Source organism: Oryx dammah, unplaced genomic scaffold, assembly GCF_014754425.2.
Source record: "Oryx dammah isolate SB20612 unplaced genomic scaffold, SCBI_Odam_1.1 HiC_scaffold_5, whole genome shotgun sequence".
Classification (NCBI taxonomy): domain Eukaryota; kingdom Metazoa; phylum Chordata; class Mammalia; order Artiodactyla; family Bovidae; genus Oryx; species Oryx dammah.
The window spans coordinates 90,025,643-90,049,001 of record NW_024070189.1 but is presented as its reverse complement, the minus strand read 5'-3'; the positions used below and the strand labels follow the sequence as shown (position 1 = coordinate 90,049,001).

At 54.3% G+C, this 23,359-nt stretch overlaps 1 protein-coding gene across 1 annotated transcript; it reads left to right on the top strand.

Moving 5' to 3' along the window:
* Positions 1-4,347: 4,347 nt before the first annotated feature.
* Positions 4,348-17,606, top strand: SEMA6B (semaphorin 6B). The gene is made up of 17 exons (XM_040242018.1): positions 4,348-4,946; positions 5,635-5,784; positions 5,892-6,015; positions 7,706-7,766; positions 7,929-7,991; positions 8,421-8,522; positions 9,149-9,239; positions 9,766-9,885; positions 10,378-10,466; positions 11,817-12,034; positions 12,777-12,908; positions 13,485-13,634; positions 13,973-14,155; positions 14,243-14,389; positions 15,085-15,162; positions 15,273-15,331; positions 15,697-17,606. The coding sequence occupies exons 1-17, from the start codon at positions 4,781-4,783 to the stop codon at positions 16,605-16,607; spliced, it is 2,844 nt and encodes a 947-aa protein (XP_040097952.1). The 5' UTR covers positions 4,348-4,780; the 3' UTR covers positions 16,608-17,606.
* The last annotated feature ends 5,753 nt before the right edge of the window (positions 17,607-23,359 follow it).

The window sequence follows — 23,359 nt, the reverse complement described above, 5'->3', positions numbered from 1 at the left end:
GGCCCTGGGGCAGGGCCAGGCCAGGTGTGTTGGAGGAACAGGGAGGAGGCCTATGTGGTTGGAGTACAGCGGGGAGGGTAGAAAAAAGGAAGAGGGAAGAAGAGGGAGAAGATGAGGGAGGTTGTGTGAAGTCTTGTGGGCCACCAAGAAAAACTTGGATTTTTACTGGGAGGGATGTGGGAGGCCCCGAAGGGTATAGACAGAGGAGGGATGGAGCCTGATTCAAGTGCTAACGGGTGACCTTTAGGGGTTGCTTCGGTGGAGGACAGACTGTAGGGATTAAGTGTGGGAGCTGGGGTCTGGCTGGAGGAAACTGTGGGGTCCAGGCAGGAGATGTTGGGAGCTGACCAGAGAACAGACTAGCGAGGGGTGAAAATTCAGGATGAATTTGGCAGACCCCACAGTACTTGCTGGCATTGGATGTGAGCATGAGAGAATGGGGTGGTGGGTGGTGTTGGAGGGAGTTGGGAGTGACTCCCAGGTGTGGCCTGAGCCATCAGTGAAGACAGGGAACCTGTCACTCAATAAATCAGTTAGTTTTATGTTCCAGTGAAAATCCTAACAGGTTTTATGTTGTTTGTTTTGGAACTTGCCAGCTGATCCTGAAATTTATGCTGAACTGCTGGGGGTGGGGCAGGGAGAGAGTACCCCCGACACCCTGGCCAGGTGGGAAAAATGTTTCAGAAGGAAATTCAAATCTATGATGAAGGTATACAAGCTAAGGCCATATGGCACCTGAAAAGGTGGATGGGAGGGTGAAGCAGGTAGCCTGGAGGGGATTTCCATACCTGCCTCAGTTTCCTCATCTGTACAGTGGGACTGTGCCAAGACTTGGAGTGATGGAGGTTGGGCAGAGAGGTGGTGTCACAGTACCCACAAGCCCTCCTGGGGAGGATCTCTGTCTCTTTAACCATCCCTCCCATCCCCACGGGCATAAATGCACATTCTCAGGGCTGCAGGCAGGCAGACACATAGGTGCATAGGTAGCCTGCACACACATGCCAGCCACGTGACTCCTCCCACCTGGTGCTGGAGGAGGTCCTGCTCCTGGTGGCCAGGTGCCGGGGCAGGTGGTGGGGCCACTTCTGGGCAGGCAGGCGCCAAGTGGCTGCTGGCAGAGACGCCTCAAGTTTCATGGAGAGAAGCAGATGGTCTTGGGGGTGGTGATGGAGATGCTGAGGCCTCTGATAACCCCAGGTCAGGGGGTAAACTGAGGCCAGGTGCAGTGGGTTGAACCTGAAGTGACCCAGACTCCTGCAAAACAGCATGTGGGGTTCAGTTCTACACCATCCTCAAACTAACACGTCAATTAAGTGGGTTTCAGGGACTTCGCTGGTGGCCCCATGGTTAAGAATCCATTTTCCAATGCAGGGGACACTGGTTCGATCTCTAATCAGGGAGGTAAGATCCCACACTCTGTGCAGACAAAAAAAAAAAAAAGAAAAGAAAAGAAAACTGAGTGGATTTCGGTCTTGGCTCCACCATTTCCATTTGGTCGTGACTTCGCCTCTCTGTACCTCAGTTTCCCCATCTGTGTAAGGGGCATATTAACAGCACCCACCTATGGGATGTGTTGTGTGGATCACATGAGTTCGTTGAAGTCCTTAGAATGGTTCCTGGCTCATAGAAAGTGCTTGGTGTTTGCTATTTTTACTGTTTATTGAGCTTGTACTGTATGCCAGGTCTTGTGGTGGGTGGTGGGGACACAGAGGTGGCCAGGACAGACTCAGCCCTACTGTCCATGTGGGCCTCAGAGTCCAGTGGGAAAGGTGAACAGTTAGCCAGGCGTTTAGAGGATGGGGTGAGCGGGGCACTCACTGGGGATGCACAGGCAGGCAGGAGGCTGGAGGAAGTCAATCCGGGCTGATCTGGGAAGCCTTCCTGGAGGAGGTGTTAAGGTGACGAACCTGTTCATCAGGTTACTAGGAGCAGGAGGCAGGTTGTTCCAGGCAGAGAGAACAGCACATGCAGATGCCCAGAGGTGGAGAGGGAAGGGAGGAGATGTCATTTCAAGGGCACTGGGGAGCCATAGAAAGCTTTAGAGCAGAAGTTCTCAGCTGGGGGTGGGTTTCCCCCCAGGGGAGACTGGATGATGCCTGCGGATGTTTTTGGTTGTCACCATTGAGGGATGCTCCTGGCATTGAGTGGGTTAGAGCCAGGGATGCTTCTGGCACAGTGCCCAGGATGGCCCCCACCAGAGAATAATCTGGTCCCAAGTGTCAGCGGTGCTGAAGGGGAGAGACCCTGGTTTAGAGCAGGAGAGAAACAAATGAGATTTGGGTTCTAGAAGGATTTCTTTGCTACCTTAAGGAAGATACTGAAGGGTTGGGACTGGAAGCCAGGGGACAAGGTAGGGGGTGGGAGCTGGGCCTTGGGGCGATCAGGGTGGAGGAAGGGACTGGGAGGCCAACACCCTGGTCTTTGGCTCAAGGACAATGGAGCCATTCGTAAGTCAGGGATCTGGTAAGAGAAGCAGGTTTGAGGCAAGAAAAGCCCAGTTTGGGGTGCAGGGGTCCCAGGGTGGTTCTGAGTGGCTGGGGCAGCTGTGGACGGAGGGATGACAGGAACATCCTTCTAGCCCCAAGTGGCTGCATGACAAAGTTATGAAAACCAGGAGAAAAATTAAGCCATGAAGTCCCATCCTGACCTCAACCTGCCTGTCTGTGAACTGGGTGTTAAATAACTGTTGGCCTCTGGGACTCCTCCAGATATCCAGCAGTTAAGACTCTGCTCTGCCAATGCAGGGGACAAGGGTTTGATCCCTGGTCAGGGAACTAAGGTCCCACATGCTGTGCAATGCGACCAAAAAATTTAAAAAAGAAGAAAAGTAACTGCTGGCTTCACCTGGTTGAAGGGTGAGGGAATGGGTGGCTATTAATCTTGTCATGACTGTTCAAACGCTCACCTCCTAGGAGCAAAATCCTGGAGCCAGAGAGAGCCCTGTTATCAGTCCTCACTGGTGGGTCATGACCACCAAATCAGCCCCCCCAGTTCCCCCATCTGCAAAAATGGGTTGAATGTTATACCAACCCTGCTAGAGCCCTTGGGGTTACCATGAAGCAGTTCCTGGAAACCACTCAGCTTGGCCTCTGATACGTTTAATATACCAATGGCAACAACAATCATAATAAGAATTAGCATTTTCTGAGCAACTGCAGCATTTCTAGGCTCTGTGCTAACACCCACTACAGGCCTGTGAGGTCAATGCTGTTACCATGCCCATTTCACAGATGAGGAAACAGGCCCGGAGAGGTGGAGTGCCGTGTCCGAGTCACACAGCATGTACAGAGCAGAGCTGGGATTTGAACCCTTATGACCTTGGAGCTACGCCACTCATCACAGTGCTGCATGGCCCGTGAGTGGAAGCTGTTGTCTTAAAGTTTCTGAAATTAAATACAATTCCAATAAAACATGGGATAAACGGCCCAGAGCACTGCCTTTACACCTCTTGGCGATGGCTACTATCAAAAAACAGAAAGTAGTGTTGGCAAGAGAAATTGGAACACATGGGTGATGCTGGTGGGAATACGGTGCAGACACGGTGGAGAAGAGCTTGGCGATTGCTCCAGAAGTTAAACATAGAGTCACCATACGATCCAGCAATTCCACTCCTACATAGACACCCAAAAGAAATGAAAGCAGAGTTTCAAAGAAATGTTTGCACACTCATGTTCATAGATGTTCACAACAGCCCAAAGGTGGAAGCAGCCCCATTGTCCGTCGACAGGTAAATGCGTAAATAAAATGTGGTCCATCCACACCATGGAATATCACTCAGCCTTAAAAAGGAAGGATAGTCTGACACTTGATACAACAAGGATGTATCCTGAGGATGTGATGCTCAATGAGGGAAGCCAGACACAGAAGGACAAATACTGTCTGGTTCCATTCACAGGAAGTCCCTAGAGTCAGATCCACAGAGACAGGAAGTAGATGGTGGGGCCAGGGGCTAGGGGAGGGGAGGGTGAGCCTGTTTCATGGGGACAGAGTTTCAGTTTGGGAAGATGAGAAAATTCTGGAGGTGGGTCGTAGGATGGTTGCACGACAATGTGAATGTATTTAATGCCACTTAAATATCGTTAAGATGGCAAATTTTATGTTATATATATTTTGGTGTTGTTGTTTGCTCATTAAGTCATATTTGACTCTTTGTGAACCCACGGACTATAGCCCGCCAGGCTCCTCTGTCCATGGACTTTCCCAGGCAAGGATACTGGAGTGGGTTGCCATCTCCTTCTCCAGGGGATCTTCCTGACCCTGGGATCGGACTGTTCCTCTCGTGCATTGGCAGGCAGGTTCTTTACCACTGAGCCACCAGGGAAGCCCCTATGTACATTGGACCACAATATTAAAATGTTAAAAAAAAAAAAAAAAGGAAAAAAAAGAAGGCATGAGCAGACAGAACCCGCAGAGGCTGAGGTGTCCTTGCAGGTGTGGGGAGGAGATTTTCTGGGTGGAGTGGAGAGTTGCGGTCTGGCTGTGGAGTTGGGGGCCTTGAACGGCAGTGTTGGTGGCCTGGCTCCGGGGTCACTGGGAGACTCCGGCAGTTGTGGAGCAGGGGAGGAGCCAGGGCAGGAAACTGAAGGAAGCAGAGCCAGGTCCACACGCACATGGGATCCTGGCGTCGGCTGAGTCACAAATCCTGGAAGCTCAGGGTCGGAGAGGAAACACTGCCGGCTCACACAAGGCCTTCCTGTTTTTTGGCCCTGAATCCTCGGAGGCAGGCTCTCCAGGGCCAAAGTTCGTGGCTCATGTCCACCTCCATGGATTCGGAATCCCCATGCCCCCAGGGCCTGGGCAGGGCTGGGAGATGTACCTGCTGCTCAGGTGGGGAAACTCAGGCTCAGAGCTAGCCCGGGACTTCACAGGACAAGGCTTCGGATGTCTTCCTGGGGCTCTGGACAGCGCCCCTTCTGAAAGAGGCGTGGAGGGCTGGGTTCCAGAGGGTGAGTTCTGTTTACACCATCAACCAGAGCATCACTCGGGTGGGGGTGGGGTCTCCATACACCTAGAGGAGGAAGCAGCCTCTCCCACAACCCCTCCTAAAGGTGGTGAGGCTCCTGTCACAGAAGTATGTCAGCAGAGGACCGAAAGGCTGGACTTGGAAGGGAGTCGGGCTCACCGCGGCCTCTGAGGTCCCCAGCCAACTGAATATTCTGCAGTTCCAAAGTTCTGCAGTTCCCAGATTGTGGTTTATAAAATTTCTAGGGCCTTTGAATTTCTTTTTCTTTCTTTTTTTTTTGAGCGTTTTCTTTTAAAATTTTTGTGTTTTAAGAATACTTTAAACATATGTTTTGAAATTGAATTTTTAAATACATATATGTTTTGAAATGTGTTATTATTTATTTTTAACTTAAAATCATTTAATGTTTAAATTAGTCTCATGATTAATTTTTTGTTAGGAACCGTTTCCTGAACTTTCGCTTTCAAATATGGTCAGAAAGTTGTTCTGGTAATTAGTAAGTGCTGATATTATTATTGCTAATGCCATGATTGTTATTTTTAAATTATTACCCCAATGGGAAAGTTTTCCGGGACTTGAAGGTCCCGGACGCCGTGACACTCGCGCTCCCTCTGCTGGCAGCAATCGGGACTGCAAGCCACACGGCTCACCGCCCCGCCCCTCACTCGCAGGTGTTACCTCCTGTCGCCCTGACCTCGCCATGCGGACCCCGCGAGGGCCCCCTTCCCGTCCGGCCCCACTGCTCCTGCTGCTGCTCCTGGGAGGCGCCCACGGCCTCTTCCCCGAGGAGCCGCCGCCGCTCAGCGTGGCCCCGAGGGACTGTGAGTGGGGAGTCTTGCGATGGGGGAGGGAGTCCCCCTCCCCTGGAATCTCACCAGGCCAGACTCACCCTGGCCCTGGATCACACCCTTCCTCTGCCCTCCCCTAGACCTGAATCACTATCCCGTGTTCGTGGGCAGTGGGCCAGGACGCCTGAGCCCCTCAGAAGACGCTGATGACCTCAACATCCAGCGAGTTCTACGGGTCAATAGAACGCTGTTCATCGGGGGCAGGTAGGAGAAACTGCCGGGCAGAGTATGCGGTGGGTGAGGTGTGGGGAGCAGGTGGTAGCATTTTAGGGAGGTTTGTGGGATAGGGCTTGTAGTTCAGCTGGAATGTGAATACGTGTCCCTGGGGTGGGAATTTCAAGTGCTGAACTCTGGGTGTGGTTGAAGCCCAGACCCTGCTTATAGTGTGTTACCAAGTAGGCACAGCTGTCTGGTCAGAATTCACTGGGTGCTAGAGGGGGTGCTGAAGTGGCACCAAGGGCTTCTCTGAGAAGGTGACATTTGAGTTGAGACCTGAAGGATGAGGAGCCAGCTGTGAGGAAATCTGGGAAAGAGAGACGTCAGAACAGAGGATGGAGCCCATGCAAAGGTCCTGGGGCAGGACTGTGTCTCGTATGGTGAAGGGACAGTGAAGAGGCGCAAATGTCTGGAGCAGGGGGAGAGAGAGAGGAGGGGAGGGCAGGGAGGGGACAGGGCAGGTCGTGCAGGGCCTTGTGGGCTGCAGGGAGGATTCAGGCTTTTACCCCAAGGGAGATGGGACTGCTGTGCAGGGGAGGGGCGGGGCCTGACTCAGGTGCTCACAGGTGCCCTCTAGTGGCTGCTATGGGGAGAGCCGACTGTGGGGGAGAATGTGGACCCAACTCTCTGGTGGCTGCTGCGGGGAAGACAGGCTGTGTCGGTGAGGGCGGGAGCCCCTACACCTGGGCAATCCAGTAACGGGGGCTGAACGAGAGTAGTGGCCGTAGAGGGTGTGAGAAGTGGATGAACGCTACGTACATATTGAAGGCAGAGGTGAAGGTATTGGGAGGGAAGGCGAAGCGGGGAGATGTGGGTCCCTCCCACACTGTTGTCTCAGCCGAGACAGCACCTGACCCGAGAGGGTGGTCAGGGTGGGGGCAGGCTTGGGGGATGGTCGCGCTCAGCGAGACCGTGTCGAGCGTGAGAAACCTGTGAGCCCTCCCTTGTGGAGACCTTGAGGGCTAGGTGGACCCCAAATCTGGAACTCAGGGGAGGCCCTGGCTGGAGACAGGACTGTGAGTGTCATCTGCACAGACACGGTTCCACCCTGAGAGTGGACAAGGCCGACCAGAGGGGTATGGCTACGGGAAGGAAGAGGCCAGAGGACCCAGGCGTGGGCCCACCGAGGGAAGAGGAGGGCCCAGAGAGGTGGGAGGAAAGGCAGGTGAGTGCCAGGTCCAGGCACCCAATGAGGGTGGCGTTCCCAGGAGGAGCGTGGACTGGTGGGGAGAGACACTGTGGAAAGGGAGAAGAAAGCAGAGAAGTGACCGCTGGACTTGACAATGGCCAGTGACCTTGATCAGGGCAGTCTCTGCTGCATGTGGAGGAGAAGTGAGAGCCTGGGGGGTGAGACCGAGGGGTGCTGGGTTGGGGGGACATCGGATGTAAAGTCATTGGACAGTGCATCGTGTTAGCTGTAAGTCCCTAGGCTATGGGTTGAGTGAGGTGGCATCGTAAGGCATGTGGGGTGTGCTAGAACCCGTGGTTCATTTTAGGGCACAAGGAGGCGTGTAAGGGCATGCTCAGGCGCCTGAAGGCACGCTCAGTGTTGGAGCTGCGCGTGGCAGAGGTGTTGGCACGCCCCTGTGTGGTACGTGTTGGACACCACGTCTGCTGCCAGGAGGATAGAATATGTAGGGGGAGGCCCCGGATCTCACTAACTACACCCCTTCTCTAGGGACAACCTGTACCGGGTGGAGCTGGAGCCCCTCACATCAACGGAAATGCGGTACCAGCGGGTGAGGAAGGGGCACAGGCGGGAGGGGAGGGGCCAGCTGTTGGCGCTCCCACTAGGGGGACCGGACACTGCGCTGGGGAGCCCAGTGGGTTCAGGTCTGCCTAGCAGCGTTCCTGGGTCCGTCAGGGACCCCGCTCCCCTCACCAACCCCCTGTGTCCCCAGAAGCTGACCTGGCCCTCCAACCCCAGCGACATCAACGTGTGTCGGATGAAGGGCAAGCAGGAGGTAAGTGAGCCCTGGCCATGCTCCCATCAGCCATGGTAACGCCCCAATCCTTCCTGGCCACCTCACAGGGCAAATCCTTCTCTGCTTTCATTCCAAGCCAGGCCCCTGTTGCCATGGGTACTCCCAGAGCCTAACCATGCCCTCAAGGTGGTCCTCAGTCGCGGCCACTCCCCTAGTGGCCTTGCCATAGCTCATGCCTTCAAGTGCCCTATTTTCTTGTCTGTGCCCAACCCTTAGCCATGGCCACGCCCCGAGTCTTCTAGTTTAACCCCCTGCTTTGGTCACGCCCACAACCTGACCCCTCCCTATCGGGCCCCGCCTCTACCCTGGCCCCGCCCTTCACCACGCCCCATCGCGTCCTACAGTCCTGGCCCCGCCCACACCCGTGATCACGCCCACCTCGGCTTTTCTCTTCCCGCCCCATCCCAGGGCGAGTGTCGAAATTTTGTAAAGGTGCTTCTACTTCGGGACGAATCCACTCTCTTCGTGTGTGGTTCCAATGCCTTCAACCCCGTGTGTGCCAACTACAGCGTGAGTCACCGCCCTTCGAAGCCCTGCCCGCCCAGGTTTAACATCGGCGACCCTTTGCTCATGGGCCCTCTGCTGGTCGTGCCCTTTCCCCAGGCCACATCACCTCCTACAGGAAGCCTTACTGGATGAACTGTCCTCCCCCCCATCACCCGGAATTCCGTAAGAGGCTTCCAAAGGCGGCCTCTACAGGCTGAGGCTACTTAAGCTACAGGCCAGTTATCGGATTGACTAGGATCGACTCCTAGACCCAATTTCTGATCAGTAAATTGAGCCCTGGATTACCCTGCTGGCTCAGCTGTTAAAAATGCACCTGCCAACGCAGGAGGTGCGGGTTCCATCCCTGGAAGATCCCCTGGAGAAGGAAATGGCAACCCACTCCAGGATTCTTGCCTGGGAAATCCCATGGACACAGGAGCTTGGTGAGGTCACAGAAGAGTCGGACACGACTAAAGCACTAAAGAACAACAAAACTGAGCCCCAGAAAGGTTAAGTGACTGACAAAGTCACACAGCATCCAACGTGGCACCGGGATTCCCCTCGGAGGGCGCCGCTGGGGGAGCCAGGGGCTGCTAGGTACAGCCAGGAGCTGTCACTCAGACCCTATTTCCCCACCCCCACCCCTGCAGATGGACACACTGCAGCCCCTCGGGGACAACATCAGCGGCATGGCCCGCTGCCCATACGACCCCAAACACGCCAACGTTGCCCTCTTCTCTGGTAAGTGCCCCCAACCCTGACCATTGGAAGGGGCCTCAGCCCTGAGCAAGGTGTGGAATTTTCCATTCTTGGAGTTTGGTCATTTAGAAGGTGGCTAGGAGACCATCTCTCCAGCCATGAAACAGACAGACTCTCAAGGCAGGAAGGACTCAGCCGAGGTCGGGGATCAGCTGGGGAACTGAGGATCAGCTGAAGCCAGGGTCCCAGCAGGGTTGGGGTTCAGCCTAGGACTTAAGCTCACTTAAGCTCCGGGCTCAGTCTCTTTTTTTCTTAGATATTTTGTTTATTTATTTGGCTGCATCGGTCTTAGTTGCGCCCTGCGAACTCTTAGTTGTTGCTTGTGGGATCTAGTTCCTCATTCAGGATTGAACCTGGCTCCCCTGCTTTGAGAGCATGGAGTCTTAGCCACTGGACCACCAGGGAAGTACCAGGGCTGACTCTTGAAGATCAGGTTTTGACCCCCCCCAACCCCTGAGGTCTACAGTCTAATCTCTTACCTGCCTTCCCCTGATTGACACCCACCCAGAAGGGATGCTCTTCACAGCCACTGTTACCGACTTCCTCGCCATCGATGCCGTCATCTACCGCAGTCTCGGGGACCGGCCCACTCTGCGCACGGTGAAACATGACTCCAAGTGGCTCAAAGGTGGGCGATAGGGGCAGGCCTGGCAGGGCTCACATTTGTCAAATTCCCCACCAAAATAAAGTCCCAGAGGAGACAGGCAGGGAACTCCCATCTCCTCTTTAGAACCTACTGGCCTCTTTGACGATCTAGTCAGAGGAGAGATTTAACTTGGGTATAAGGTAGAACTTGCTGGAAATGAGTGGCTTAGCATCCTGAAATGGAACAGTACGAGGGGTTCAGCAGGAGCTCAGCTCAACACAGGAGGATGACAAAATAGTAGACGTTGCTGTTTGCGGAAAGTAGACACGATGATTTTAGGATTTTGACACCCACTCTCCCCCCCTCCACACAAAAATCCCAAACTTTGAGTGTCTTTTATTTTGCCTGGGTAATCAGCTGATGTTCTCCCCCACCCCTTCACTGTAAAAGCAGTCACCCAGGCTACTGTTTTCCCAGCTCCAGAAACTCTCTTTCTCCCATCACGAAATGGGTTTTGACCCCTCTCTCCTACAGAGCCATACTTTGTCCACGCGGTGGAGTGGGGCAGCCACATCTATTTCTTCTTCCGGGAGATCGCGATGGAGTTTAACTACCTGGAGAAGGTAAGGTCCTATTTCCCCTCCTAGAGAGGCCCTTGCAGTGGGGCATATAGCTGAGAGGCTCCAATCATTGGAAGTAGAGAGCAGAGGTTGGGTCCATGAAACTTCACCCAGGGTGAGAGGGGCCCTCTGGCCCTCAGGGCCCTCCACTCTAGCCAGGACCAGGCCCCTGAGACTTGAAGACATTTCTGGAGTAGCCCTGGGTGAGGGTCCCAGGTCTGAAGTCTGATACACCCGTGGTTCCAGTCCCAGTCCTGTTATTGTTTGTCTGTCCATCCACCCATCTACCATCCATTTATCCACTCTTCAACCACAGCCCATATGTCTGCCCACTCAGCCACCCTCTCATTTACCCAATTTCAGCCCACCCACACTTCCATCAAACCATTTATCCATCTATCCATCTGCCCACCCCTGCCTCAACCATTCTCCATCCATCCATCCACTCATCTACCTTCTGTGCACCTGTAAATCCGTCCATCCACCTCCCACTCATTGGCTTCTTCATCCATTCATCCATCTACCTGTCCATTCATTCATATACCAACCATCCATTGATCTGTCCTCCTACTGATCAACTCATCCATCTGCCATCCATCTCTCCATTTACCTGCCCACCCCTCTATATATCCAGTTATCTAGCCTCCAACTTCTCCTCATAACCTGCTCATGCATTCCATTCAACCTTCTATCCACCCATGGATATACCATGATAATGACCTATCATTATCTCCTTCATCTGCCTATCCATCCATCCACATACTCATTCATCTGCCCACCCATCATCCATCTATCCATCCACACACCCATTCATCCACCAGTTATCTCCTTCTTCATTATCTTCTTTATCCATCACTGTCCCCTTCAGATTCACCCATCTATCCATCCATTCATCCATCCATCCATTCACCTCAATTGCACCACCTGTCTATCCATCCCATCTCTCAATCCATGCAGACAGTTAAGTGCACAGACTGCCACTTACTACTAGTGTGGCCTTGGGCTTCAGTTACTTCCCTTTCTCTGTGCCTCAGTTTCCCCTCTGTACCACGGGGATCATAGGCCCTCCTCTATAGAGCTTTGGGAGGAGCGTGAGACATGGACATGATGAGGATCAAGTGCCTGGCACCTAGTGAGGGATCCATCAGTGGAGGCAATGATGATTCCAGTTGTCTTGGTGGCTGTGCTCATCACCATCCCCACATTTCTGCCGGGCTAGGGTGACTGGCCAGGAACTCACAGCCAGCCAGGACTAGCCTCCTCCACCCCATCCTGGGTGGTGGGCATTGCAGCCTGCAGGTGGGCCTGGCAGAACATGGGGCTCAGGCCCCTGTCTTCCTGCTGATTTGCCAGGTGGTGGTGTCGCGTGTGGCCCGGGTCTGCAAGAATGACATGGGTGGCTCTCCTCGCGTGCTGGAGAAGCAGTGGACATCCTTCCTGAAGGCGCGGCTCAACTGCTCTGTGCCGGGGGACTCTCACTTCTACTTCAACGTGCTGCAGGCTGTCACGGGCGTGGTCAGCCTGGGGGGCCGGCCCGTGGTCCTTGCTGTTTTCTCCACGCCCAGCAACAGGTCAGTGGGTGCAGGTGGTGAGTTCTCACGATCACTCACCACATATTCCCAGGGGTCCTGTGCTGGGTAAAACAGGGCTCCCAGGCCAGGGGGGGACCAAGCCAGACACTGACCCTCCAAGGCCCTCTGGCCAAAACTTGGCAGATGCAGGCACATCTTTATTTTCTGCCTTTGGAGGAAGGGTCAGGCAGGGTGTCCTAGAAGAGGCATCAATGGGTATGAGATGGAGAGAAAGGGAAGAGCATTCCAAGGAACAGCATGTGCAAAGGCCCTGAGGCTCCAATGAGCTTGAAATGTTTAAACCATAGGGAGGAGGCTAGAGTGGTGGGAGCAAGAAGAAAAGTGGAGGATATGAAGCAGGGAGGTGGCAGGCTGTGGGGAGGAACCTGAATTTTATCCTGAGGGCACTAGGGGCCCTTGGGAAGATAAGGAGCAGAAGAGGAACAAGTCAGACTTGCATTTGTGGTTGAAAGGGAGCAAGAGTGGCATCTGGGAAACTGGACATCCAGGCAAGTGACAGGGGCACCTGGATATGGGTGGCCATGGAGGAACTGAGCTGTGAACCAGTCTGAGAATTGCTCAGATGGTGGAATGACTGGATTGGACGGGTGGGCAGCAACTCTGGCCTAGGGAAGTGAAGGTCTGACTGCTCCAGAGGACAAACACTCCTCCACACGCTTGCCCAGGGCAGTTCCCCACCCCGCCAGGCTCACCACTTCCTTTCATCTGCCTCCACCTATAGCATCCCCGGCTCGGCTGTCTGCGCCTTTGACATGACACAGGTGGCTGCCGTGTTTGAGGGCCGCTTCCGTGAGCAGAAGTCCCCTGAGTCCATCTGGACACCCGTGCCAGAGGATCAGGTGCCACGGCCCCGGTGAGAGGCCCCTCCATCCTGCAGTGGGTACCCGGGTAGGATCCTAACCCTGAATCTGAGGGCTGGGACTCCCAGGCTCTTGTTTAGCTGTTGCTGAGGTCAGCTGTGGGCTTCCCTGGTAGCTCAGCTGGTAAAGAATCTGCCTGCAATGCAGGAGACCCTGGTTCAATTTCTGGGTCAGGAAGATCCCCTGGAGATAGGATAGGCTACCCACTCCAGTATTCTTAGGCTTCCCTGGTGGCTCAGATGGTAAAGAATCCACCTGCAATGCAGGAGACCTGAGTTTGATCCCTGGTTGGGAAGATCCCCTGGAGGAGGGCATGGTAACCCATTCCAGTATTCCTTCCTGGAGAATCCCCATGGACAGAGGAGCTTGGTGGGCTAAAGTCTATGGGGTCACAAAGAGCTGGACACGAGTGAGCAACTAAGCACAGCACAGCACAGAGGTCAGCTGTAGCCATTATGCAGGTGGAGAAAACTGAGGCCCTTGGAGCAGGGGCACCCTAGTGAATCAGAGCCTGAGTGGGGGCCTCTAGGTCTGCCCTGACCACGCCCTCACCCCCGCCCCCGCCCCAGGCCCGGGTGCTGCGCAGCTCCTGGCATGCAGTACAATGCCTCGAGCGCCTTCCCGGACGAGATCCTCAACTTTGTCAAGACGCACCCTCTGATGGACGAGGCCGTACCCTCCCTGGGCCACGCACCCTGGATTGTTCGGACTCTGATGCGGTCAGTTCCTACACTTGGCTGGGGTTCTGGTGGCCAGGCCTGGGTGGGGACAAGAGCCCAGGCCAGGGTGGTGGGTGAGAAGGGAGCATAGGGGCAACTTCCGACATGACACGAGGGGAAGACAGAGATGGAGGGAGACACAGAGAGGGAGGCAGATGGGGAGATGAAGGCAGGAGCCCAGGGAGGAGCTGGCTTTGGGCGTCTGTTTCTCTCTGTGATGTGCACCCTTGGAAACACGCCCATGCCCACCTTGCACAGCGTGGGTGGTGTCTCCGCGTGCACACAAGGGGCCATGGGGGCTGGGCAGCAGCCTGACTTCTGCACCACCCTGGCCCCAGGCACCAGCTGACCCGAGTGGCTGTGGACGTGGGCGCCGGCCCCTGGGGCAACCAGACCGTTGTCTTCCTGGGGTCTGAGGCAGGCACGGTCCTCAAGTTCCTTGTCTGGCCCAACGCCAGTGCCTCAGGTACCACAGGGCCCAGTGTCTTCCTGGAGGAATTTGAGACCTACCGGCCTGACAGGTGAGGCTGGCAGAGGCCAAGAGGCAGGGCCAGCGGGCAGGGAGACAGGGCGTTCCCCTTGAGTCTTACCAGTTTGCTCACCCCCAGGTGTGGACGGTCTGGAGGTGGCGAGACAGGGCACCGGCTGCTGAGCCTGGAGCTGGATGCGGCCTCGGGCGGCCTGCTGGCAGCCTTCCCCCGCTGTGTGGTCCGAGTGCCCGTGGCGCGCTGCCAGCAATACTCAGGATGCATGAAGTGAGTGCCCCCTGCCCCCGGCCAGCTGTGGGCAAGGGAAGTGAAGGGAGGTGGGCATGGAAAGAAGGGGAGAGTCAAGTTCAAGTGCAGGCTCCAACAGCATTCTGACTCTGAATGATGGACAGAGGGCAGAGCATGTGCAAAGGTCCTGGGGCAGGAATGCTGAGTGTGTTGGTGAACAGTGAGAAGGCCTCTGTGGCTGGAGCAGAGTGAGTGAAGGGGAAGGAGAAGACGGGACAGGTTGGGCAGGGTCTGTGAGCCTCAGGAGGACTTGGGTTCCTTCCCCCACCCCCAGAGTGAGGTGCGAGCCCCAGAGATCTGTGGGCAGAGCAGGATGGGATCTGACAGACATTTCTTAGAGAAGCAGAAGCTGGGGACCAGGGAACAGATGTTTGCAAAATACTGGCACACTCGTGGACTCAGAGTGAGCCCTCCGCATGGAGCAGCCTGGCCCTGTGCCCACCATCATGGTAGTAGTGATGCCATAGCACAGATCCAAAACCTGGGCTCCAGTCCCGGCTCTGTCCCTTGGACAAAAGTAAACGTTCCTGAGCCTCAGTTCTCTCATCCATAAAATGGGGAAGGAATGGCCCCCACTGCTCAGATGTGTCTTGGGAACTCCCAGAGCTGACGGTAAGAGGTGCCTCTGCAGAAAGCCTGGCTGATCTGCCTGCCGGGTCCCTTGTCTGCCCTAGGAACTGCGTTGGCAGTCAGGACCCCTACTGCGGGTGGGCCCCAGATGGCTCCTGCGTCTTCCTGAGCCCTGGCACCAGGTACTGGGGAAGTGGGAGGTGGGGCAGGGTGACTGAGCCACCTGATGATCGGGAGTCCCCCACCCCCACCAACCACAGCTCCGTGCCTCTCTGCCCACCCCCCCCATCAGCGCCACCTTTGAGCAGGACGTGTCTGGGGCCAGCACTTCAGGCTTAGGGGACTGCACAGGTAAGAGGGGAGAGGGGAGGAGGCTGGGGACTCTAGGTCCTGGTCCTCCAGGGTTCTCACACCTGAATGGGTCGGATACACTGACGTCCCTCAGGGCTTGGGAAGGGGCCCCAGTTCCAGATAGGGTAGTGGGAAAAGGACAGACAGACGGGGACGGGAGGGAGGGCAGAGAGAGGCCAAGAGACAGGCAGAAGGACAGACAGATTTTAGGAACACAGATGCCAGGGGACAGACGGATGGGCAAATGGGCTTTGAAAGGGTCAGAGAGACGCCCCTGAGCAGAGAGGTGGACAGACCGGCTGGAGGTCACGGGAGGTGCGCAGGGGACGGTCCGCCAGCCCTTCTCACGCCGCGCTCCCTGCCAGGACTCCTGCGCGCCAGCCTCTCGGAGGAGCGCGCTGGGCTGGTGTCGGTGAACCTGCTGGTGACGTCATCGGTGGCGGCCTTCGTGGTGGGCGCCGTGGTGTCCGGCTTCAGCGTGGGCTGGTACGTGGGGCTCCGCGAGCGGCGCGAACTGGCCCGCCGCAAGGACAAGGAGGCCATCCTGGCACACGGGGGCGGCGAGGCCGTGCTGAGCGTCAGCCGCCTGGGAGAGCGCCGGGCGGGCGGCCCCGGAGGCCGGGCCGGGGGCGGCGGCGGCGGGCCCGGGGGTCCCCCGGAGGCTCTGCTGGCGCCCCTGATGCAGAACGGCTGGACCAAGGCCACGCTGCTGCAGGGCGGCCCCCACGACCTGGACTCCGGGCTGCTGCCCACGCCCGAGCAGACGCCGCTGCCCCAGAAGCGCTTGCCCACCCCGCACCCGCACACCCTGGGCCCCCGCGCCTGGGAACACGGCCCCGCGCTGCTCACGGCCTCCGCCTCGTCCTCGCTCCTGCTGCTGGCCCCCGGCCGCGCCCCTGAGCCGCCCCCCGCGCCGGGCGAGCCGGGGGCCCCAGACGCCCGCCTCTTCACCGCGCGCCCGGGCCGCGCCTCCCACGGCGACTTCCCGCTTACCCCCCACGCCAGCCCGGACCGCCGGCGGGTGGTGTCGGCGCCCACGGGACCCTCGGACCCCAGCTCGTCCACCGACGGCTTCCCGCGGCCCTGGAGCCCGCCGCCCACAGGCAGTCTCCGGAGACCAGGCGCGCACGCCCCGCCGGCCGCCGCGCTGCGCCGCACGCACACGATCAACAGCGGCGAGGCCCGGCCCCGCGGCCGCCACGCCCGGCCGGTCACGGACTTGGCCCACCTGCTCTCCTACGGGGGCCCCGACAGGACTGCGCCCCCCGTGCCCTAGGCCGCGGCCCCGCGCCTCGGCGGTGCCAGCCACGGGAACCAGGAGCGAGAGCCCGGGGCCAGCTCCCAAGTGGGTGCTCAGACCCCCAGCCCGGCCGCGCGGGGGGGGGGGGGGGCGGGGGCTCCCCTCCGCCGCAGGGAAGCACAAGGGGCTCGGCCTCCCCCCCACCCCAACGCGCCCCCAGAGCCGCAGGACACTGAGGGGGTCTGCGGCGGGCAGACGGGGCGGGCGGAATGTGCTATGGATTTGAGGTTGACCTTCTGCGCGTGGATTTTGGTTTGTTTTCCAATTTGCGTTTCTTTTGCAGTTTTCTAAACCAATTGCACAACTCCGTTCTCGGGGTGGCGGCCGAGGGGCGGGGGGTGGCGCTTGGAGGCGGTGGGAATGGGGCGGGGAGCGCACCTGCAGACCCAAGCTCCCCCCCGCCCCACCCAATCACCCAAAGCCGCCCTCCTCCACCCGGCCCCTGGCGTGTGTGGGTGTGTGTGTGTGTGTGCATGCCGTGTCCGTGTGCAAGGGGCCAGGCAGGGGAGGGAGGCGTGCGTGTGTGCCTGCAGGCTGCTGCTGCGTGTGTGTGGCGACAGCCACGCGCAGTGTGCGTGTCTGTGTGTGAGCGCGGAGGTCCCAGCGGCCTGGGCGTTGGCTGAGCCGACGCCGGGGCTTCCAGAGGGCCGGGGGCCTCCGAGGTGCCGGTTAGGAGTTCGAGGGGAGATGCGGCAGGGGTTTTAGGCAGGGGCTCGGGAGGCCTGTCCAGATGTCACAGTGGCAGCTGTCTAAGGGCTCGGGCGGTCTGGGGGACGGCTAAGGCGGGCGGGCCCCCCTGTAAATACAGCCCCAGGGTGGTCAGAGGGTCCCATGCCACCCGTCCTCTGTGACCTCCCCCTTGACCTCCAGCTGACCATGCATGCCAGCTGAGTGGCCAGCTGAGTCCTGGACCCTCTCTGGAGTTTGCCTCCCCTACCTGCCCCCCATCAATAAAACTGTTTACAACCACCGGCCCTCAAGGCTCTGGGTCTGCTCTGTCTCCTGGGGGAGGGGCTTTGACAGGGGCGGAGCCTGGGACCAGATGGGAGCATCCCGAGACTCAATGCTGGGTCACAGCCACAGACAGAATTCTGGGGAGGTGGGTATGGGAATGTAGAGAGTTTGCGGGGGTCCCCATCTCTATCTGTACAGGCGCCAGTTTCTGACTAATCCTTCAGGAAATATTTATTATGCACCTCCTATGTGCTGGACACTGTGAAAACCAAGACCCCCCTGTCCTCATGGAGTTCACAGCCTAGTGGGGGAGACCGACCACACACACACACATACACACACACGAATTAGGCCTTGATTTAAATTAGTGATAGGTGTAATGAAGGAAGGGGCTTCCCAATGGGTAAAGAATCCACCTGTAATGCAAGAGTCGTGGGTTCAATCCCTGGGTGGGGAAGATCCCCTGGAGGAGGGCATGACAGCCCACTCTAATATTCTTGCCTGGAGAATCCCATGGACAGAGGAGCCTGGCAGGTGACAGACCATGGTGTCGCAAAGAGTCAGATATGACTGAGCCACTGACCGCGGTTGCAGGTAATAAAGGAAAAATCAGATAATGTGCTGGGGGGCGGGGCTTCTGGAGGATCTGAGATGTGATGGGCTAGAAGGAGCACCTATGAGATGTGCAGAGAGTGTTCCTGGCAGAGGGAACAGCCAGTGCAAAGGCCCTGTGGTAGGAACAAGTTTGGAAGAGGGTGGAGGCAATTCGTGTGGGTGCAGCAGCCTGGATAAAAGGGGAGCAGCTGGAGGTGAGACGGGTGAGGAGCACAGGGCCTCAGGCAGGCAGGGCCTTGCTAGTGAAGAGTGCAATTATTTTTTAATGTTAGCTCCCTTTTAAAAAATTTATTATTATTATTTGGCTGCACAGGAAGCATGTGGGATCTTAGTTCCCTAACCTGGGATTGAATCCATGCACCTGCATTGGAAGAAAGGGTCTTAACCACTGGACCACCAAGGAAGTCCCTAAATTTTTTTAAACTGTGGTAAATAACATATACAATCAAATTTGCCACTTGAGCCATTTTAAGTGTTCTGTTCAATGGCATTAAGCACATTCACATTGTTGTTCAGTCAACCATCCATCTCCAGGATTTATCCATCTTCCCAAATTGAAACTCTGTCCCCATTAAACCCTCCCTCCTCACTTCCCCCTCCCTCCAGCCTTCTGAATTTTAAGTGGGACAGGAAGCCATCAGAGACTTTTAAACAGGGGACATGATCTGATTTCATTTTAAGAAATTGCTTTAGCATTACACTGCTACAGTTCACAGCTCTTCCTTCCAGCCTGAGTCGATTAAGCACCTATTGTATGCTGGGCTCTGGGGATAGAGTCGTAAACAGGACAGACATACCCCGACACCCACCATCCTCCCTTTTCATGGGAAGACTGATTTAAACAAAGACACACACAACACCAAGACAGTATCTTCAGTTCAGTTCAATTGCTCAGTCGTGTCCAACTCTTTGCAGCCCCATGAACTGCAGCATGCCAGGCCTCCCTGTCCATCACCAACTCCCAGAGTTCACTCAGACTCACGTCCATCGAATCAGTGATGCCATCCAGCCATCTCATCCTCTGTCATCCCCTTCTCCTCCTGCCCCCAATCCCTCCCAGCATCAGAGTCTTTTCCAATGAGTCAACTCTTCGCATGAGGTGGCCAAAGTATTGGAGTTTCAGCTTTAGCATCATTCCTTCCAAAGAACACCCAGGACTGATCTCCTTTAGAATGGACTGGCTGGATCTCCTTGCAGGCCAAGGGACTCTCAAGAGTCTTCTCCAACACCACAGTTCAAAATCATCAATTCTTCAGCGCTCAGCTTTCTTCACAGTCCAACTCTCACATCCATACATGACTACTGGAAAAACCATAGCCTTGACTAGACGGACCTTTGTTGGCAAAGTAATGTCTCTGCTTTTGAATATGCTATCTAGGTTGGCCATAACTTTCCTTCCAAGGAGTAAGCATTTTTTAATTTCATGGCTGCAGTCACCATCTGCAGTATCTTAGCAGCTCCTTATGAACCTGTGTGTGTGTTTTTTCAGCTTGATTGAAATATATTTGACATATAACATTGTGTAGGTTTCCAGTGAGTATCTTGATGATTTGATATATTTTATATGCATTTTATATGCATTAAGATGATTATCACAATAAGGTTGACACATCCATTACCTCACATAGTAACTTTGTGTGTGTGTGTGTGTGTGTGTGTGTGTGTGTGTGTGTGTGTGTAGTAAGAACATTTAAGATATATGCTTAGCATCTTTCAAGTATACAGTACAGGGACTTCCCTGGTGGTCCATTGGTTAAGACTTTGCCTTCCAATGCAGTGGGAGCAAGTTCCATCCCTGGTGGGCAGCTAAGATCCCACATGCCTCTCAGCCAAAAAAAAACAAAATATAAATAACAAAAGCAATATTGTAACAAATTCAAAAAAGACTAAATGGGGAAAAAAACTCAAGTGTAGCAGTACAGTCTTATTAACTAATCACCATGCTGTACATTACATTCCCAGAACTTATGCATCTTATAGCTGGAACTCTCTACCCTTCGACTAACATCTCTCCGTTTCCTTCACCTCCCCATCAGCCTCTGGCAACCACCATTCTACTCTTGGGGTTCTATGAATGTGGTTATTTTACATAACTGAGATCATTCAGCATTTGTCTTTTTCTGCCTGAGACGAAAAAGAATCTGCCTGCAATGCTGGAGACCTGAGTTTGATCCCTGAATCAGGAAGATCCCCTGGAGAAGTGAATGGTTACCCACTCCAGTATTCTTGCCTGGAAAATCCCGTGGACAAAGGAACCTGGTGGGCTACAGTTCATGGGGTCACAAAGAGATGTACACGACTGAGCGACTAACACTGTCACTTTTACTTTACTTAGCATAATGCCCTCAAGTTTCATCCGTATTGTCCCAACTGGCAGGACTGGCCTGCGTGTTATGACTGAGTTATATTCCATCATATGTATGCACCACGTCTTTATCCTCGCATCCGCAGATGGGCACTCAGGTTGTCTCCCTGTCTTGGCTATTGTGACTAACTCCGTAATGAATATGGGAGGTCAGATATCTGTTCCAAGATACTGATTTCATTTCCTTTGGACACATACCCAGAAGTGAGATTGCCAGATCATATGGCAGCTCTATTTTTAGTTCTTTGGAGGAACCTCTATACTATTTTCCCTAGTGGCTACACCAATTTACATTCCCACCAGCAGCATATGAGGGTTCCCCTTTATCTGCATCCTCACCAACACTTGTTATATCTTGTCTTTTTTATGAAGTCATTCTAACAGGTGTGGGTGACATCGCGTGGGTTTTTAAAAAATTATTAGTAGTTTTAAATTTATATATTTCGGACTGTGCTGGGCCTTCACGCTGCATAGGCTTTTCTCTAGTTGTGCCAAGTGGGGGCTACTCTGTACTTGAAGTGTATCGTGGACTTCTCCTCACAGTAGCTTCTCTTTGTTGCAGAGCACAGGCTCTAGGGCGCGCAGGCTTTAGTAGTTGAGGTATGTGGGCTCAGTATTTTCAGCTTCCGGGCTTTAGAGCACAGGCTCAATAGTTGCGGCACACAGGCTTAGTTTCTCCATGGCCTGTGGGATCTTCCTGGATCAGGGATTGAATCTGTGTTTCCTGTATGCACTGAGCCACCAGGGAAGCCCCTCATTTTAGTTTTGATTTGAATTCTCCTGATCATTAGTGGTGTTGAGTACCTTTTCGTATGCCTGTTGGCCATTTGTGTATCTTCTTTGGAAAGACATCTGTTCAGGTCCTTTGCCTGTTGTTGTGCGTCCATCTCTGCATATCTGTTGTTCTTGGCTCTGTGTCTTGTTCTGTCCATGTTTCTGGTTCTATGTACTTTCCCTGTCACTTTATCACTGTCTGTATCTGTGTATTTATGTAGGTGGTGATCTGTCCTTCTTTATCTTTGCCTGTCTCTGCCACCCTGCCTGTTTCTCTCTCCGCCTCTGTGTCCACTTTACCATCCTCACAACCAAACAGGGACTAAAGACGGGCCTGGCGAAGAGAGGCCATGGTCAGGCATACAGATAAAGATAATACATCACCAGCCTTCCCTGCATTCCAGTGGTTAAGACTTGACCTCCCAATGCAGAGAGTGTGGGTTCGATGCCTGGTTGGGGAGCTAGGATCCCATATGCCTCGGGGCCAAAAAAACAAGACATAAAACAGAAGCAATGCTGTAACAAATCCAATAAGGTTTTTTTAAAAAATAGGTACTATGTCACACCTGAGTGCTTAGAACTTAATGGGAATTAAAACACTGAATAGCCAAACCTGTGAGATGCAGCTAAGACAGTTCTTAAAGGGAAATTCGTAGCCTTCAGATGCATTTATTAGGAAAGGAGAAAGAGTCAAAACAAATGTCACATCAGCATCAGCTGAAGAAATAAAGAAGAGGAGGGGCCCTCAGAGACTGAGTTCCTCTTCACAGGTGGGGAAACTATGGCCAAGGAAATTTAAGCCCCTCACCCAAGTTCCCAACACAAAGTGGTTACAGTGGAGCTAGAATTCAGAACCAGGTTTAGTCCCTCCCAGACCATTGTGCTTCCCCAGTGGCTCAATGGTAAAGAATTTGCCTGCTAATGCAGGAGATCTGGGTTTGATCCCCTGGAGGAGGACATGGCACCCACTCTGTTATACCCAAACCCTCTGGGAACAAACTCACTCAGAAGGACAGCGTGGACTGTGGAATGCAGTTTATTACACCGGTGGGTCCTAGGCAGAGTTTCCCCTTTAGCCAGGGACCCCGACCGATTTTTGTGAAAACCGTATATACTTTAAGTGAACATGCTCAAGCCCACATCCCCAAATTCCTTAAACCTAGCCTGGAAAATGTTAAAGGGAGATACAATCAGATTACAGCCATGATTCATAATCAGAAGGGTCAGTTTGTTATTCATTGTAACCTACACCAGTGGGTGCCATAAAGATTACAAAGGTGATTGACTACATAGGGAATTATTACATCCTTTCTGGCGAAGGGAAATCTTGGTATGGAGTCTGGTGTCTACCAGTCTGGGAGGCCTGTCGGCCGTAGGTATGTGATCTCCATGGCTACCAGGCACATAGTCCAAAGTTCACTGTGAATGTAAGATGGATTTTACTTCTTTTTCAAGATGGAGTCAGCTTGGCCTATTCCTTTCCTCCTTCATTACCCGCTCTTGATGCTCTCAACTTCCAGTGTGAGTATCACTCATCGGAATGTACTGCATTTTAGATTTCCTGGTATATATTTGGGTAAATGAAGTCAGCCTCTGTGATACAAAGTTAACAACACATTGGAGAATACAAGGTCCACATAACAGAGTCGACAGAACAGCTATAGCAATGGTTAATATAGTTTTCCACCAGTCACCCTTTACCCATGATAGAACAGAAGTCCAAAAAGGAAGATTATCAGCAGTCATAGCTTTTACCTGACCTTTCATGTCATCTAGGGTGGCTGATATATTGCCAGATAAATCAGGAATTTATACACAACATTCAACTTTAACTATAGCACAGGTCCCTCCTTGTACTGAAACGATGGTGAGTCTCAAGATGATTCCGGCAAGTCCTTGTAGCAGCAGGTGATTGTAGAGCTTCACCTCTTCTTTAAGATGATCTTGGCTTCACGGGGATCAGCGGGGTCCTTTTGCATAGTCCACTCGGCGTCCTCCAGGTCTGTGTGGTATGCTCTCT

Coding starts and splice junctions, on each gene's coding strand:
- SEMA6B (XM_040242018.1), top strand. CDS start 4,781: ATGCCCCCAGGGCCTGGGCAGGGCTGGGAGATGTACCTGCTGCTCAGG. Junction 7,767..7,928: donor CGGAAATGCGGTACCAGCGG/GTGAGGAAGGGG, acceptor CTGTGTCCCCAG/AAGCTGACCTGGCCCTCCAA. Junction 15,332..15,696: donor AGGCTTAGGGGACTGCACAG/GTAAGAGGGGAG, acceptor GCTCCCTGCCAG/GACTCCTGCGCGCCAGCCTC.